Source organism: Asterias rubens, chromosome 21, assembly GCF_902459465.1.
Source record: "Asterias rubens chromosome 21, eAstRub1.3, whole genome shotgun sequence".
Classification (NCBI taxonomy): Eukaryota; Metazoa; Echinodermata; class Asteroidea; order Forcipulatida; family Asteriidae; genus Asterias; species Asterias rubens.
Window position 1 is genome coordinate 10229357 of NC_047082.1, and position 14532 is coordinate 10243888.

At 38.7% G+C, this 14532-nt stretch overlaps 1 protein-coding gene across 1 annotated transcript; it reads right to left on the reverse strand.

The window, feature by feature from the left end:
- Nucleotides 1–2112: 2112 nt before the first annotated feature.
- Nucleotides 2113–13134, reverse strand: LOC117304422 (vacuolar protein sorting-associated protein 28 homolog). Its single transcript, XM_033788866.1, has 7 exons — nucleotides 13016–13134; nucleotides 10803–10834; nucleotides 10193–10320; nucleotides 8716–8821; nucleotides 8328–8429; nucleotides 7220–7365; nucleotides 2113–2547 (listed from the first exon to the last, which is right to left on the reverse strand). Exons 1-7 carry the CDS (start codon nucleotides 13056–13058, stop codon nucleotides 2424–2426), a joined length of 681 nt encoding a protein of 226 aa, XP_033644757.1. The 5' UTR covers nucleotides 13059–13134; the 3' UTR covers nucleotides 2113–2423.
- Nucleotides 13135–14532: the final 1398 nt, after the last annotated feature.

The window sequence follows — 14532 nt, forward strand, 5'->3', positions numbered from 1 at the left end:
ATTATTCATGGAAATGCGATGGAGGCAGGTGGCTGCGCAGCTTGAGTAATAGACTGCCATCGCAGAATCTGCTGGGGGGTGGGGGGTTCCAAGTCTTGACTTTCATTTCTTTCTTCTTCATGGACGAGTAGGGGTTAACCCTGGTGTTTCTGGTTCGGATAGCACCTTTATTTACAGGTTTCCTCAGGCTTGTGATGAGCTACAGTGATTAAGTTCACTTATGAGACATCTTTAGTTTGCAACAAGAAATATATAGTAGTTTACAATAATAAGTGAATATAATGTCTAGCTTTCGTTCCTCTGGAGCTCTTAGAGACTTTCTTTTGGCACTATAGAAATGCAGTTGTTATTATTACTATTATTTTTATTATTAGCTGGATTAAAGACACTGGACACTATTGGTAATTGTCAAAGACCAGTCTACTCACTTGGTGTATCTCAACATGCATAAAATAACAAACCTGTGAAAAATTTGAACTCAATTGGTTGTTGAAGTTGAAGTTGCGTGATAATAATGGAAGGAAAAACACCCTACCCTTGTCACACGAAGTTGTGTGCTTTCAGATGCTTGATTTCAAGACCTCAAAAACATATTCTGAGGTCTCGAAATTAAATTCAAATATTTTCGTGGAAAATTAATTCTTTCTCCAAAACCATGTTACTTCAGACAATGTTTTATAATGTCAACAGCTCTCCATTGCTCGTTACCAAGTACGTTTTTATGCTTACAATTATTTTGAGTAATTACCAACAGTGTCCAGTGCCTTTAAGTATTTTTTATCATCACTCACTGAATAATTACCACGGGCAAGTGGGCTTGGATACTAATGACTATATGGAGACATTTCACAATGCCACCAATAGACCATTAAGGAATTGGCCAAGGCCAATACATGAAATAAAAAGAATCAAAAAGTAGGGTCGGGTGCACTTTCTGTGTAATTTATTTCCTTTGCATGAATAATCCAGTACAATTTTGCAAAAAGGAGTTTAGTAATAAGAAATAACCTGTAGAAAGGTGTTAAGCAAGACATGTGCAATGTTCATTTCCTTACACACATTTTGTAACTTTATTGTAACAAATTGTAATGCCAACCTCGGAGATAATCTTGTCAAACTGCAAATGAAAATGGGACGCATTATACTGCAAGCTGACCCTCGAAACCCTACTGGGTCCAATTTCATGGCTCTGCTTACCGTAAGCAAAGAATCGGCGCTTACGGAAACGGGGAATTCTGTGCTTACGGCAAGCGTATTTCACAGATGAGCGGCGAATTTTGGCTTCTGCGCATGCGTACTTCATGTTACTATGCATTCTAGGCTTACAAGGCTAGCGCAGAAATTCGTCGCTTGCACGTAAGCGGGAATCACAATCGTAATCGCAGAATTGTGAGGTAAGCAGAGCCATGAAATTGGGCCCAGATGTTGTATTTTCGAAATTTAGATGGGTTTCAAAAAATGAGCCAACCTTGACTTCATTTACTTCTAGGTACTGGCGTTTACGGAGTCGTTGATTTATTTTGCATTATTGGCTTTTTGTTGCCTTTTCTCTCTGTTTTGTTCCTGGTGGTATAGAGTGCTGTTGGTGCTTTTGTGGGGGTTGTTCTTTATACATGTGTATTTGTTTATCTCTTGTTTTGCTTTTTCTACAGGGCGCCCAGGGAGAACAGTGTTTTTACACTGATGGGGCTAACCTGTATCAATAATGTTTAATAATAATAAATAATAATAATTGTTTCCAATAACGGTAATGAATGCTAACATTCATTGCGAAAACATGCCACCAGACTATTATTTCATCCAGCCTCAGTTTGGTTACAATGAGTTGGAAAGGAGTAAAATCAAGATGGCCACACCGTGATAAACGTCTATAATATAAAATAATATAGAAAACCCAGACAGAACATTGACATCATGTCAGTGTTGAGGGTTAGGTTTAAATACATTCTGGGCCCAATTTAATAGCGTCGCCAAACTTTTGGGCTAACTGTAGCAGAAAATTTTGCTAAAGCAGAGCAAATTAATTTCACAGGTTAGCAATAAAATAAAATAAAACAAATCAATAATAAAGACTTGTAATGCGCACATATCCACCCTGCTGGGTGTTAGGCGGCCATCTTTGCGTCTTCACCATGGATTTGCATAGTGATGTCAATAATTTCATACAGTAAGCACCGGAAGGTTAGCAAGCCTTTTCTCGTGCTTGCCGTTAGCAGCGCTATGAAATGGAAATCGCACAGTAATTAAGCAGCTCTACGAAATTGGGCCCTAATCAAATACGTAACTTGACAAATACGTAAAAGTACATACAAATAAGTCTTTTATTTTTATATCAACTAAAAATAGCGCTTGTAATAATAAGTATAATACAAGTAAATTTACAGTGTTTTTTTTTTTCTGTCTCGCAACTTTGTCTATTTTACTCACGATCCTGTACCCAGTATACGTATGAAGCTTTGATATGCCGAGTCTAGATCATGGAGAATCTGTCTGATTTGGTCTTCATCTAGTTCATCTGATGCCCTCATGGATGACATGGTTTTCAACCTGAGACAAACAAAAGATTATAACAAAAATAATATTAAAGACACTGGACACCTTCGGTAGTTGTCATAGACCAGTCAAAATAAAAAAGCTGTGAAAATAACAACAACAAAAAAACCATGAAAATTTGAACTCAACTGGTCATCAAAGTTGTGAGATAATAATGGAAGAAAAAACCCACTGTCACGCGAAGTTGTATGCTTTCAGATGTTTGAATTCGAGACCTCAAAATCAAACCCAAATATTTTTTTAGCGAGAAATAACTTCTTTCTGGACATCTGTGGACAATGTGTTTTGTCCTCAAAAAGTACCCAGAATTAAAAAAACGTTTTCTTTCAATGCTAAATTTAACCCTGTGTTGATGTGATTTATCAGGAAGGAAGGTCCCAATATAAATTAAGATATATTTTTGCATTAAAATTTACCCCAACAAATATTTTTGGAAATTTCACAGGTGGTGGCATTTCCATATTGATGACATTTCAGACAAACTACTCATGCCTGATCGCATCACGTACAAAAAAAATGCCTCTGAGGTTTACCTTGTGTGTGAATGGTTTATAAGTCTGAAATTCCATTCACATGATAACAAAGTCAGTTAAGATGCTTTAAAGACACTGGACACTATTGGTAATTGTCAAAGACTAGTCTTCTCGCTTGGTGTATCTCAACATATGCATACAATAACAAACCTGTGAAAATTTGAGCTCAATCGGTCTACGAAGTTGCTAGATATTAATGAAAGAAAAAACACCCTTGTCACATGAAGCTGCTTTCAGATGCTTGGTTTTGAGACCTCAAATTCTATCAAATTCGTGGAAAGTACTTCTTTCTCGAAAACTACGTCACTTCAGAGGGAGCTGTTTCTCACAATGTTTTATACTATCAACCTCTCCTCATAACTAGGTTTTATGATAATAATTATTTTGAGTAATTACCAAAAGTGCCTTTAAAAGAGGGCCCCAAGGTCAAATCCAGTTTGTGATACACCCATGTACCAAATTATTTGTCTGGAACTTGCTGGAATATTCTCTGGAACAGAGATTATTTTTAGTTCGCTCCAGAATGTTGACGATACTCAGCTGAACATATCGCTCTACTGAGCCACTTCACTGAACCATGAACAAGCTTAAAACAGTTTTTATTGATAATAAAAATCGTTTGACCACAAAGTGAAGTGAAAATCATCTGTTTACGTCATCGGAACTGAATCTGTGTCCAACAGCATTCCTTTACAAATGCTTTCTAAAAAATATGCTGTATTCAATGCATCAATGCAAGGAGATTTTGTTTTTCAAATTCAGTTTGCAATCCAACCATGCTCCTATAGAAACGATTTGTTGTTATTGAAAATAAATATCATTCAATCATAAAGTGAAGTGAAAATCAGGACCTGAATCTCTGGCCAACAGCATTCCTGTAAAAATGCATTCTAAAGCTATGCTGTATAAAGCATCAATGCAAATCCTTCAGTATTATAATAAACCATTTGAAGCCCTCCAGGGAGGGGGGGGGGAGCAAAGGGTAGGCCATGTGCAGGTGTGTGTTAACTATCCTTGGCGCACACCTCTGGTTCCAAACAGGTTCACTGGTCACAGCTGAGAGTTGAGAAAAATCTCATCTTCAGTAATAAGGGCCAGCTGAGGTCCATCTACACAGTGTTGTGCTAGGCTTGCAAGATATATCACTATGGCTTGGGACAGGGTGGGAAGGGGTGAGGGGATTGCAGTAGGAGAGGGGGGGGCTGACAGTCGTTCACAAAGTAGCCACGAGACGTTTCATTGTTTGCACACACAAGATCAATTTCCACTTTGGTTTGTTTGGGGCCATGGTAAGGGGGAGGGGGACTTATCTGACTGAATCTGTTTCAAACATGGTAATAATCGTGTTTAATAATTCAAACATGAGTAGGGTTTGAAACTTTGCATGGTGGAAATACGATATGGAAAAGTTTGCAGTAACACCATGTAATGACTATCTCTAAATCTCTTAGAGATAGTCATTACATGGTGTTACGCAAACCTTTCCAGATTCAAACATAGCTACATATGTCTTGCACTTTGATACGGTGTGAATATTTAGGTCTACGTAAGAGCTGGATGTTATTGTATTCTTCGTACACGTTCAGTGGCCTATAATATCCAAGACAGAATGTCAGGTTTTCTAGATGTGTCAACCTCCCCCCACCCCCTCCCCAAATGCACGATCCTTTTGCTAAAAACAATTCTCTTCTGCACTTTTTTTTTTCAAGAAAAGACAAGCATGCATCACTAAAAGAGGGGGAAAAAAAAAAAAAAATGTAGGCCCAGTGGGGGGGGGGGGCAGGGGGAAATCAAGTACATTCACAGGCAGCCAAAGTAATTAAAAATTGAAATTGCCAATTAAACTAAAGTTACGTCTGCATTTATTACTTGGAATGCTACAGATTGTCATATGCCAATGCGACGAGGATCTCTAAATAGGGAAACAACGGCACTAAATATAGTCAGTGTGAGAATATGGTGTTCTCTGTTGCCACCACTCTCCCCCACACCGGGATCACACCTCTAACCATACAATAAACCTAAATTTAGCAGGGCTTTGGAAGTGAGCAGTATTCCTTTCAGAGACATTAACGTATGTATAGTTCAGTGTATTCTGTGCTGTGTTAGCAATTTTGGAGGGTTTAAGCCCAGGGGCGGGGCCAGGTTTACAAAGTGATACGGCACAATTAAAGTCATAGGGCTGCTTAAGAGCTGCTTAACAGACAGCCAATAACTATATGCTCCTAAAGTCATATTTACATGTGGTTTAATACAAAAGAGTCAGATCCTTTATGTTATCAAAGCTTAGGTTTTTGAAGTTACCGAAAAACACATTAGCTTAATATCATAAATCAATTAACTTTAGTTATAACATATATAATGACATGAATAACTAAAACATAATCTTTGTGCCATGAAGACCTTGTTTAAACTTTTGACATTCTGAGTAAAAAAGTGACCCTAGGAGCAAGTTCGAGTGGGCACAAATAGTCGACCGATGGTTGACTACTGACCAGCAACATACATAAGCAGTGACGCACTCACGTGAACGACCCGTTAGGAAGTCTAACCAACCTTTCGCCTTTTCGCTATAGTGTCACTGGTTCCCATCTGCGTTTTACCCATGTTAGAATGGAACATGCTGTTGGGACCAGTGAATAAACCATGGGCTTGAGGATAGTTCCAGATGGTCAACCACAGTAGTCAACCAATGGTCGACCAGCCTGGGTTCGAGTCAAAAAAGTCAACCTTTAGTTAACCATTGTGCACACTCGAACTTGCTCTAAGTTGACCTTTCCTTCTGGTCCAAACCGGAAGTTCAAATTAAAAAATTCACATTTCCTAAACCAAATATCATGAAGTCAGAATCTTTATGTCAACTTGTAGCTTTATGGCAAGATAAATATGAGTTTACTAATCAAACCCCAAAGTGGTTCAAATCCCTAATAAAGGGTCTGGGTACTTTTTGTAACACGAAACACAATGTCTACAGATTTACATTAAACTTGCACCATTTGAAGATAATGATGGTAGAAAGCTTCACTTAAAATATTACTTACTGAGGTGCTGTAGTTTTTGAGAAATGAGTAAACAATGTCACCCCCACGAAACTACGTTTTACATGCTAAAATAATACAGCAAGTAATATTTTAAGGGAAGCTTTCGCCCATCATTATCTTCAAACTGTGTGAGTAAATGTAAATATGTGGACATTTTGTTCTGTGTCCTACAAAAAGTACCTAGACCCTTAAACACTAGACATGCTTTATATATTTCTTTTATCTGATAATTTTGGCCTCATAATAAACTTGTTGAACTTGGGTGTCGCATTGCCATTGCTCTTGTTGTCGTCTGTAATTGTCAATCCCGCCTTCAAGCGCCCCACCCCTTTTTTTTTTTTAACAATGGGATGGGTTGTTTTTAACTGTGGGGTAGGTTTCAGGGGACATTCTTTGTGGCAGGACGGCTTTGTAGAGGTGCTGGTCACCTGTTCCTCCTCGCCACTCACTGGCTTGGTATTTTTTAGCTATTTTGCTTCTTTGTTTCTTTATTTATCAATTTGTATATTTATATTTTTATGCCAGTGTGAAGTCTAATAAAACTAAAACTAAACAGGGCTTGCATGCGATTCACATTAAAGTATCTCTATGTAGAATAGCGTACACTTTAAAGACACTGGACACTATTGGTGACTGTCAAAGACCAGTCTTCTCACTTGGTGTATATCAACATATGCATAAAATAACAAACCTGTGAAAATTTGAGCTCAATCGGTCATTGAGGTTGCGAGATAATAATGAAAGAAAAAACACCCTTGTCACACGAAGTTGTGTGCTTTCAAATGACTGATTGCGAGACCTCAAATTCTAAATCAGAGGTCTCAAACTCAAATTCATGGAAAAATACTTCTTCCTCGAAAACTACGTTACTTCAGAGGGAGCCGTTTCTCACAATGTTTTATACTATCAGCAGCTCCCCATTACTCATTACCAAGTAATGTTTTAAGCTAATAACTATTTTGAGTAATTACCAATAGTGTCCACTGCCATAAAGGGGGGAGGGGAGGGGGTAATGAAAAAGTTTACGATTTGTTCTCTTATGGAAATGTTGATAATTGTGAACGGCCACTAACTGAGATGAATACTACTCACCAAGAGTTGACTTTCTCCTTGCCTTCAAAGTCTTCGGCCAATAGGCTCATCTTATTCATTGTCTCGCTCAACTCTCGCAGCTCTGGCTCAATCTCATCTACTGCTTTCATATCCAACCTCAGCTTGTCCATTACGGTGATGAAAAGCTGGACAAAACAAAAACAACAATAATTTGGGGGATCATTTGTGATGGGCTCTGTGAAAAATGAGTCACAAGGGGAACATTAATTTGTTGAGTTTTATACATGGCTGAAGAGAGCATACAACAAGCGTCATTTTGACATATATCTTACACACTTGTGTGATGTTTGGCTTAAAAGTTATGACCTTTTGAAAAATAGATTCTGTCATAATCTAAAAATAATCCATATAGGGGAAACAGCCCGTTTAATAAACACATCACCTATTACAAAAATCAAAAACAAAGCTTTCATTTAAGAGAAATTTGAAAATACAGACACTAAAGAAGCATAAAACCACATGAAAAAAATTACAAAATCTTTCTTGTCTTCACCCTCCCATCACTCAACAGCCCTTAACTGGAAAGTGAGTAATCGGTATTGCAACAAGCGACTCATTTTTGTAGAGCCGTCACATTTACCATGTTTACTCGTAATCCCACTTAAAGTCTTCACAAATCACCATTACTTATTTTGATTGCCGCAATTGATATATAAGCCTGATAAGAACCTGAGAAAAGTCCTTTTCTGTGCTAATTGTGTAAGCGAAGAATGCCTAGTTACGTGGAGTTATGCACGCACACAAGCAAAAAACGTTATCGTGGAATTCCCTGCTTCATTAACTGTTGATTGATTCTTTGCTTACTTAAAGTTGAGCCATGAATTTCGGCCACAAAATCGTGCATTGGAGGTACCTGGCACAATTTCATAGAGCCTGAAAGCACAAAAACTTTCTAAGCAAAGAAAATTGTCCTTAAAAGTCAAAACTACATTAAATTTACATTGTTGCAATATGTGCCCTACTCAACTTTTGCTAAGCCAAAAAAAAAAATTCTTATTTTCTGCTAAACAGGTTTTTGAAATTGAGCCCAGTAGAAGATATTATTTGAGGGTTTCTTCTGTTGATTCATGTATTACTTGATACTGACCGAAACTACTTGTGCTATACACTCGCTAGTGTTACCGTCATCACCCTTGATTGTGATTGGTCGATCTTCTTTTATCCTCTCCATCGCTGCGGGGCAATCCATCTGAAGAAGGGGAACAAAATGTAAAAATGTCTTTAAAGGGTCTATGTACTTTTTTCTAACACAAAACACAATGTCCACAGATTTACATTAAACTTACACAGTTTGAAGAGTATGATTCAAGAAAGCTTCCCTTAAAATATTACTTGCTGAGGTGCTGTCGTTTTTGAGAAATGAGTAAAACAATGTCACAAAAATAATTGTTGGCGGTGTCCCGGTTTGTTTTTTAATTCAATTCAATTCAAACTCCCAAAGAGTATAACTGAAGAGTGACAATAGAGGGCCTCACCCTGTATTTCTTCATGAAGTCTTCGACAGTGCGGATCTGATCGCTCTGTATCTGCTTGAAAGCTGCCTTGTACTGGACCAGCAGCTTGGAGCACGCTGCAGTGTACCTGTCATTGGAATAATAATAACAACATTAATAATAACTAGTTCTTATGTAGCGCATTTTAATGTAATAATAATAATAATATTGAAGTCTTATATACATGTAGCGCACGTATCTACCAACCAAGGTATTCAAAGCACTGAGACTGAGTATAATATACAAACTTTCAGAAAGATAGTTTATTGAAAGATATGAATTCTGAGACCCAATTATTTAGCATCTTCTAAGGGTTGACAAGGTGCTACATAAGGTGCTAATTCAGGTTTCAGGTTTCAGGTTTTATTTTCCATACCATGTGTACATGTACAATGTAAGGGAAAAACTAATTATAGAACTTAACAGTATGGGGAGGTCACAGACAGAAAGCCTAGGCTTGTACAGTGTCTGGCCTCTACAAAAAGAATACATATAAATAATGAGTTTTAATAATATTTTACAATAACCGTATCAATGCGCTTTATGATAGCGCCCTGTTGGTCATTTCACATAACTCTTCATAGGATTAAGGACGAGTCCTGGCCTTAAGATTGATCCAACGTAAATAAGTCAATCCAAATACAAAATGTCTGTCCTCATTACAAACAATATGTCCTAAAGACGACTGCGTAATATTTGTTATGTAATAAGACATTTTGTATACTGTTTGAATGGTAAGCACAATCAGTATCAGCTGAGAATTGTACAAAGGGGGGAAATGTTGCCTTTTTTGTACCCCTCCCAGTCCCAGTCCAAAAGTTATCTCATGAACCCAAAAGGACCCGTTAGTGTGGACAGACCATAGAAATAGAACCCGGAGAACACTGAGCTTGGCTGCCCTCTATGACGTTCGTGGATGTAGCGTAACAATAACGCGCTATACATATGTATGGCAAAAAGAACATCACTGATACGTGTGTATGGCAAAATGGCAAAAAAGAAAAGATACAGTATTTTAGCTCTCTATGTCGTCTGTGGACGCGGCATATCAATACCGCGCTATACGCGTGTATAGCAAAAAGAACATCGCTGATACGTGTGTATGGCAAAATGAGCATCATGGAACATGTGTGTATGGCTAAATGGCAAAAAAGAAAAGATACAGTATTTTAGCCCTCTGTGTCGTCCGTGGACGCTGCGTATCAATACCGCGCTATATGCATGTATGGCAAAAAGAACATCGCTGATATGTGTGTATGGCAAAATGAGCATCACATAACATGTGTGTATGGCAAAATGGCAAGATGGCATCAAAAAATTTTAAAATATTTTGCCATACACACGAAAAAAAAATAGCGTACGTGTGTCCATAAAAATGGTCTCCAACGAAACCCACCCACAATGACACACTCGTCGTTGCCGGGTTCTATTTCTATAGGACAGACCCAGTTCCACTTACTGTTTGGGCGTGATAGCATCCCTGATATAGGCTTTCTCCAACCACTGTAGAGTATTTATTACGGCAAACAGCTCTGCCATGTTGTCATACTTCTCCCTCTCCCGGAAATTCCGGAAAAGTTTCACCTCCTAAACGAAACATTTATAAGCTCGTCAGTGTACACACTCATAATCAGACCTGGAAGTACACAAAGGCTGTGTCCAAACTAGCGGCTACAGCTACGGCTAGTTGTTTCGCACAATCATGCATTAAAGTATAGGAAGTCCTTAGCAACACCCTAAGCAACAGCCATAGCCACCAAGTTGGATACAGCCAAAGTGTCCAATGAAAATGCCATTTGCAAAATGGAAATTGCCCGACACTTTTGAAACTTTGACTGTGTATTTTGTCATAATATACACACATACTTTTAAAAGATTTTACACTTTTTTCACTCATTTTTTTTAAAGGTTTTTATCAAACACACCTTTTTTAAATTCATGTAAGTAACCAAATTTGTGGTGTCTTTTTCATAACACAGCTTTTAGAGTTGCTTTGTACACTGCTGTCTAAACTTTTGAAAGATTTTACTCAGTGTTTTATTTTTTTATTTTTTTTATTATTCACTTACTTCATACAGCTCCGGCCTATTGGCTGATGCATCTACATAAGAAACAAAGAAACAAAGAACTTATAATTTGAGACAAAGCACAAACATCAACAGAGATCAAATATCCTGTGAGTTTCTACTAAAAATCAATCAAGTTTGAGAATCAGCAGAATGTTTTGACATGCATTTTCATGGCGTTTCGTTTCGAGAAGGAAGTACCTCTTATCAAATTTTTGTGTGGGTTCGAATCCTACCAATACCAAACCACGACTTCCAACACCTAGCAAATTGCTGATTTTACAATAACTAGATATAAAGTATTTGTTGTATCTTGTCACTGAAAATGAAATGAATCACAATTTCTTAATTTGTGCAATTCATGATGTTTACTTGTTTAAACATGTGGTGAGAGATGGCTGGTGGCTGGTCAGCTTGGTATTTATCCAATAGACCGATTGCGCTACCAATGTTTACATGTGATCACGTGACTTATAGTGGGTATAGAAAAACAAAGCTGCATAGGAAAGACATGGGAAGACTCATACCGATGGACCACAATTGGCTGTATTTTCAATAAATAACACTTTTAACTAAAACGAAGCCCTTATTTAAATCACATTTGCTGTTGGAATTTCCAGTACTCATACTACTAAATAAAGAGGTTTCTCACGCGCCTTGGATTTTGCACTGTGCACGGCATGAAGTCGGGCTGTGATAAGGGAGATCGCGAAGTTGTCCGACTCATAGCTGACAGCTATGTACATGTACCCCTTCTAATCAAATAATTTGAGGGTGAAAAAAAGGGATTTGCAGCTTCTTCAGGAGATTTTTATTGAAAATATTGGCAGCCAAATCATTACAATGACCAGACTTTCCGTGCACACCACACACATGACATTATGTGAACATTCTGTTGGAACTTCCTATTTGGTGGAACTGTGTTTATCCATAACTGGCATTATTCATTCAGCCACTACTGGTAATAAAGGTCTCATGTTACAAACTCCAGAATATTCTTCAGTGATTTCGAGGGAAATTGAGTTTTTATTAACAACAGTAATCATGTCTTTTTAACCGGTCCTACTAAAAGCCGACAACGCCGACAACAAGTCCAGAGCGCCGACAACTCGCCGCCAACAAGTTTTAATTACCTCAAAAATGGCCAATAAACCATAGATGTATTAGAACTATATGTGTTCTATAATATAAACATAAAGTTAATGGAAAAACTTCACAAAAAGTGTGAATTTTTAACCAGAAAAAAACTTCACTTGTACGAAAAGCGGTCGGACGCCATCTTGGCTTAAAAACCGTGTTTGGACCAGACCATTATGATACGGGTAGATTTAGCACTTGTCAACACCAGAGGGCGGGCTTCATGTGAAGACCTTCACTGCAGTGTGCACAGTGCATGACGCCCGCCCTCTATTGCTAAGTCTGACTCACCCGCATCATAATGGACTGGTCGGAACACGATTTTAAACCAAGATGGCGTCCGACCGTTTTCCGTGAACGTTCAGTTTTTTTTCTGGTTAAAAATTCACACTTTTCGTGAAGTTTTTCCATTAAATTTATGTTTATATTACAGAACACATATAGTTCTAATACATCTATGGTATATTGGCAATTTTTGAGGTAATTAAAACTTGTTGGCGGCGAGTTGTCGGCGCTCTGGACTTGTCGTCGGCGTTGTCGGCTTTTAGTAGGACCCCTTTTTAACACATGTAATGTATGTATATATGCAGTAGGCCCTACGGCTACGCCGTGTTTGTTTACATCTCTACCTCCATGTTCACATTTAGTACCCAAGTTATGTTTATGAAGACTATATTAATTTACGTGATCCACAGGCAGAGCGCAATCGGTCTATTCTCTACCTCCATGATCTCCCCTTGTGCCCCCCCCCCCGCCCCCAGTGGGAGTTGGCCGAGTTCCCTTGACAGAAATGTCATAGTAAAACAAACAAACAAACAATGCACTGACTGACTAACTGAGGAGGAGCTAGATAGAATAGAGTCATATCACCAATCCATTATAATATAATTATTGGATGAGTCACTGACTTCATCATGATCAGATGAGATGACGTTTTAAATTAAACACATGACATTTGTTGGATTTTATGTTTGTCACTTTTTGTGGGTTCTCTTCTAAAATAATTATTGCATACAATTATACTCTGGGTCCCCTCCGACAGAAAACAAAGAAAACAATCACTTCAACCGATTACTTACTCTGATTTTGTGAACTTTGTGTTGTTGGTACTGTGGAAAACATGATTGTATTTTGTAAACCAATGTTATGATTTGTCACACACGTACAAACGGGACACAGAAGACGTGTACAAAAACTCTATGTGCAGCTATTATGGGTAACCTCGTTCTCAAATCTGTCCGTCTGGTACCTATTTCTTTCCTCGTAGCAAATCATTATTCGGTGGTTGGTTACCGTGCAGCATCGTTTCCAGTGGTGTACGATCTCACCTTATACTGACCCCTGGCTTATCTGACGCATGCGCCTAACTAGCTGCTAGGGGCTGCGTTGATATGTAATCATGGAGCTATTTATATCTCCATGATGTAATCATGGAGGTAGAAAACAAATCGCCTATCAAGTTGTTTTCTGTATAGAGTATTTTGTCCTGATTTGTTCCCCATGTTTGCACTTCCGTAGGCCTCTTTTTAATACGAGACCGTCAGTGACAAATAATTTGATGATGTACAGAAGAAAAAAAATTGCGCCCTGGCCAATTTACATACGGTCCGTTAGCGGCCCCCCCCCCCAGATCCGGACCATGCCAAGTTTGACATAACTGAATGAACTTTTATGCACTTTTTGAAACTTTTGTTTGTATAGATCATAGCCCCATAAATCGGTCCACTGGTCCAATCCACTCCGTATCCTTGGCCCCAGCACCACTAATATCAAAACCTTTCGGGGTTTTTTGAAAAACGACCTGCATCATGAAACTTTTACCGATCGAATGCTTCAAAAATTGCAGATAGCCCTACACTTGGAATTGTTCAAATATGTATCACATATTTTGAGTAAAAATCAAATGAATTTTGAGTGTGAATTTTCTCAACTACCGCTCTTTTTACCGTTTTTCAAAAAAAGCGAAAGGTTTTGATATCAGTGGTGCTGGGGCCAAGGAGTGGATTGGACCGATTTATGGAGCTAGATCAGTGTTTCAAACTATTTGACAATATTGTATTTTTATTTTTCACCAACATCTTCAGAGTACAATAAATCCGTCCGCAAATAATTGGATTATCAGTCATTCTGTCAGGGAACCCCCCCCCCCCCCAAGAGAGGGCGATATCGGAAGAAGTATCTTTGGCGAAGGGTGACGACCTGAGGTCGTAGAGCTATATAAGGCCGTGTCCGAAACGACGACTTCGGCTACAGCTACGTCTAGATCAGCGCGTCTACCAGTGTTAAAGAATAGGCAGACGCACGCGATCTAGCCGTAGCTGTAGCCGAAGTCGCCGTTTCGGACACGGCCTTAATAAGCCTGAGGTGCATGCCGTCACCACGAGAGGGCGAGTAAGATCGTTCGATCCACTGACCACCTAGCTTCCCTGGGTCGACCCCGGTGTGTGGCGGATTTTTTTCCCAGGACAAAAGTGTGCAGATAATTACCCAGATTAATTACGTTCGTCCTGGGAAAAAAATGTCACACACGGGGGTCGACCCAGGGAAGCTAAACGACGCACCCACTTGAAATCCAGTGCGCTCACCCGACCGAGTG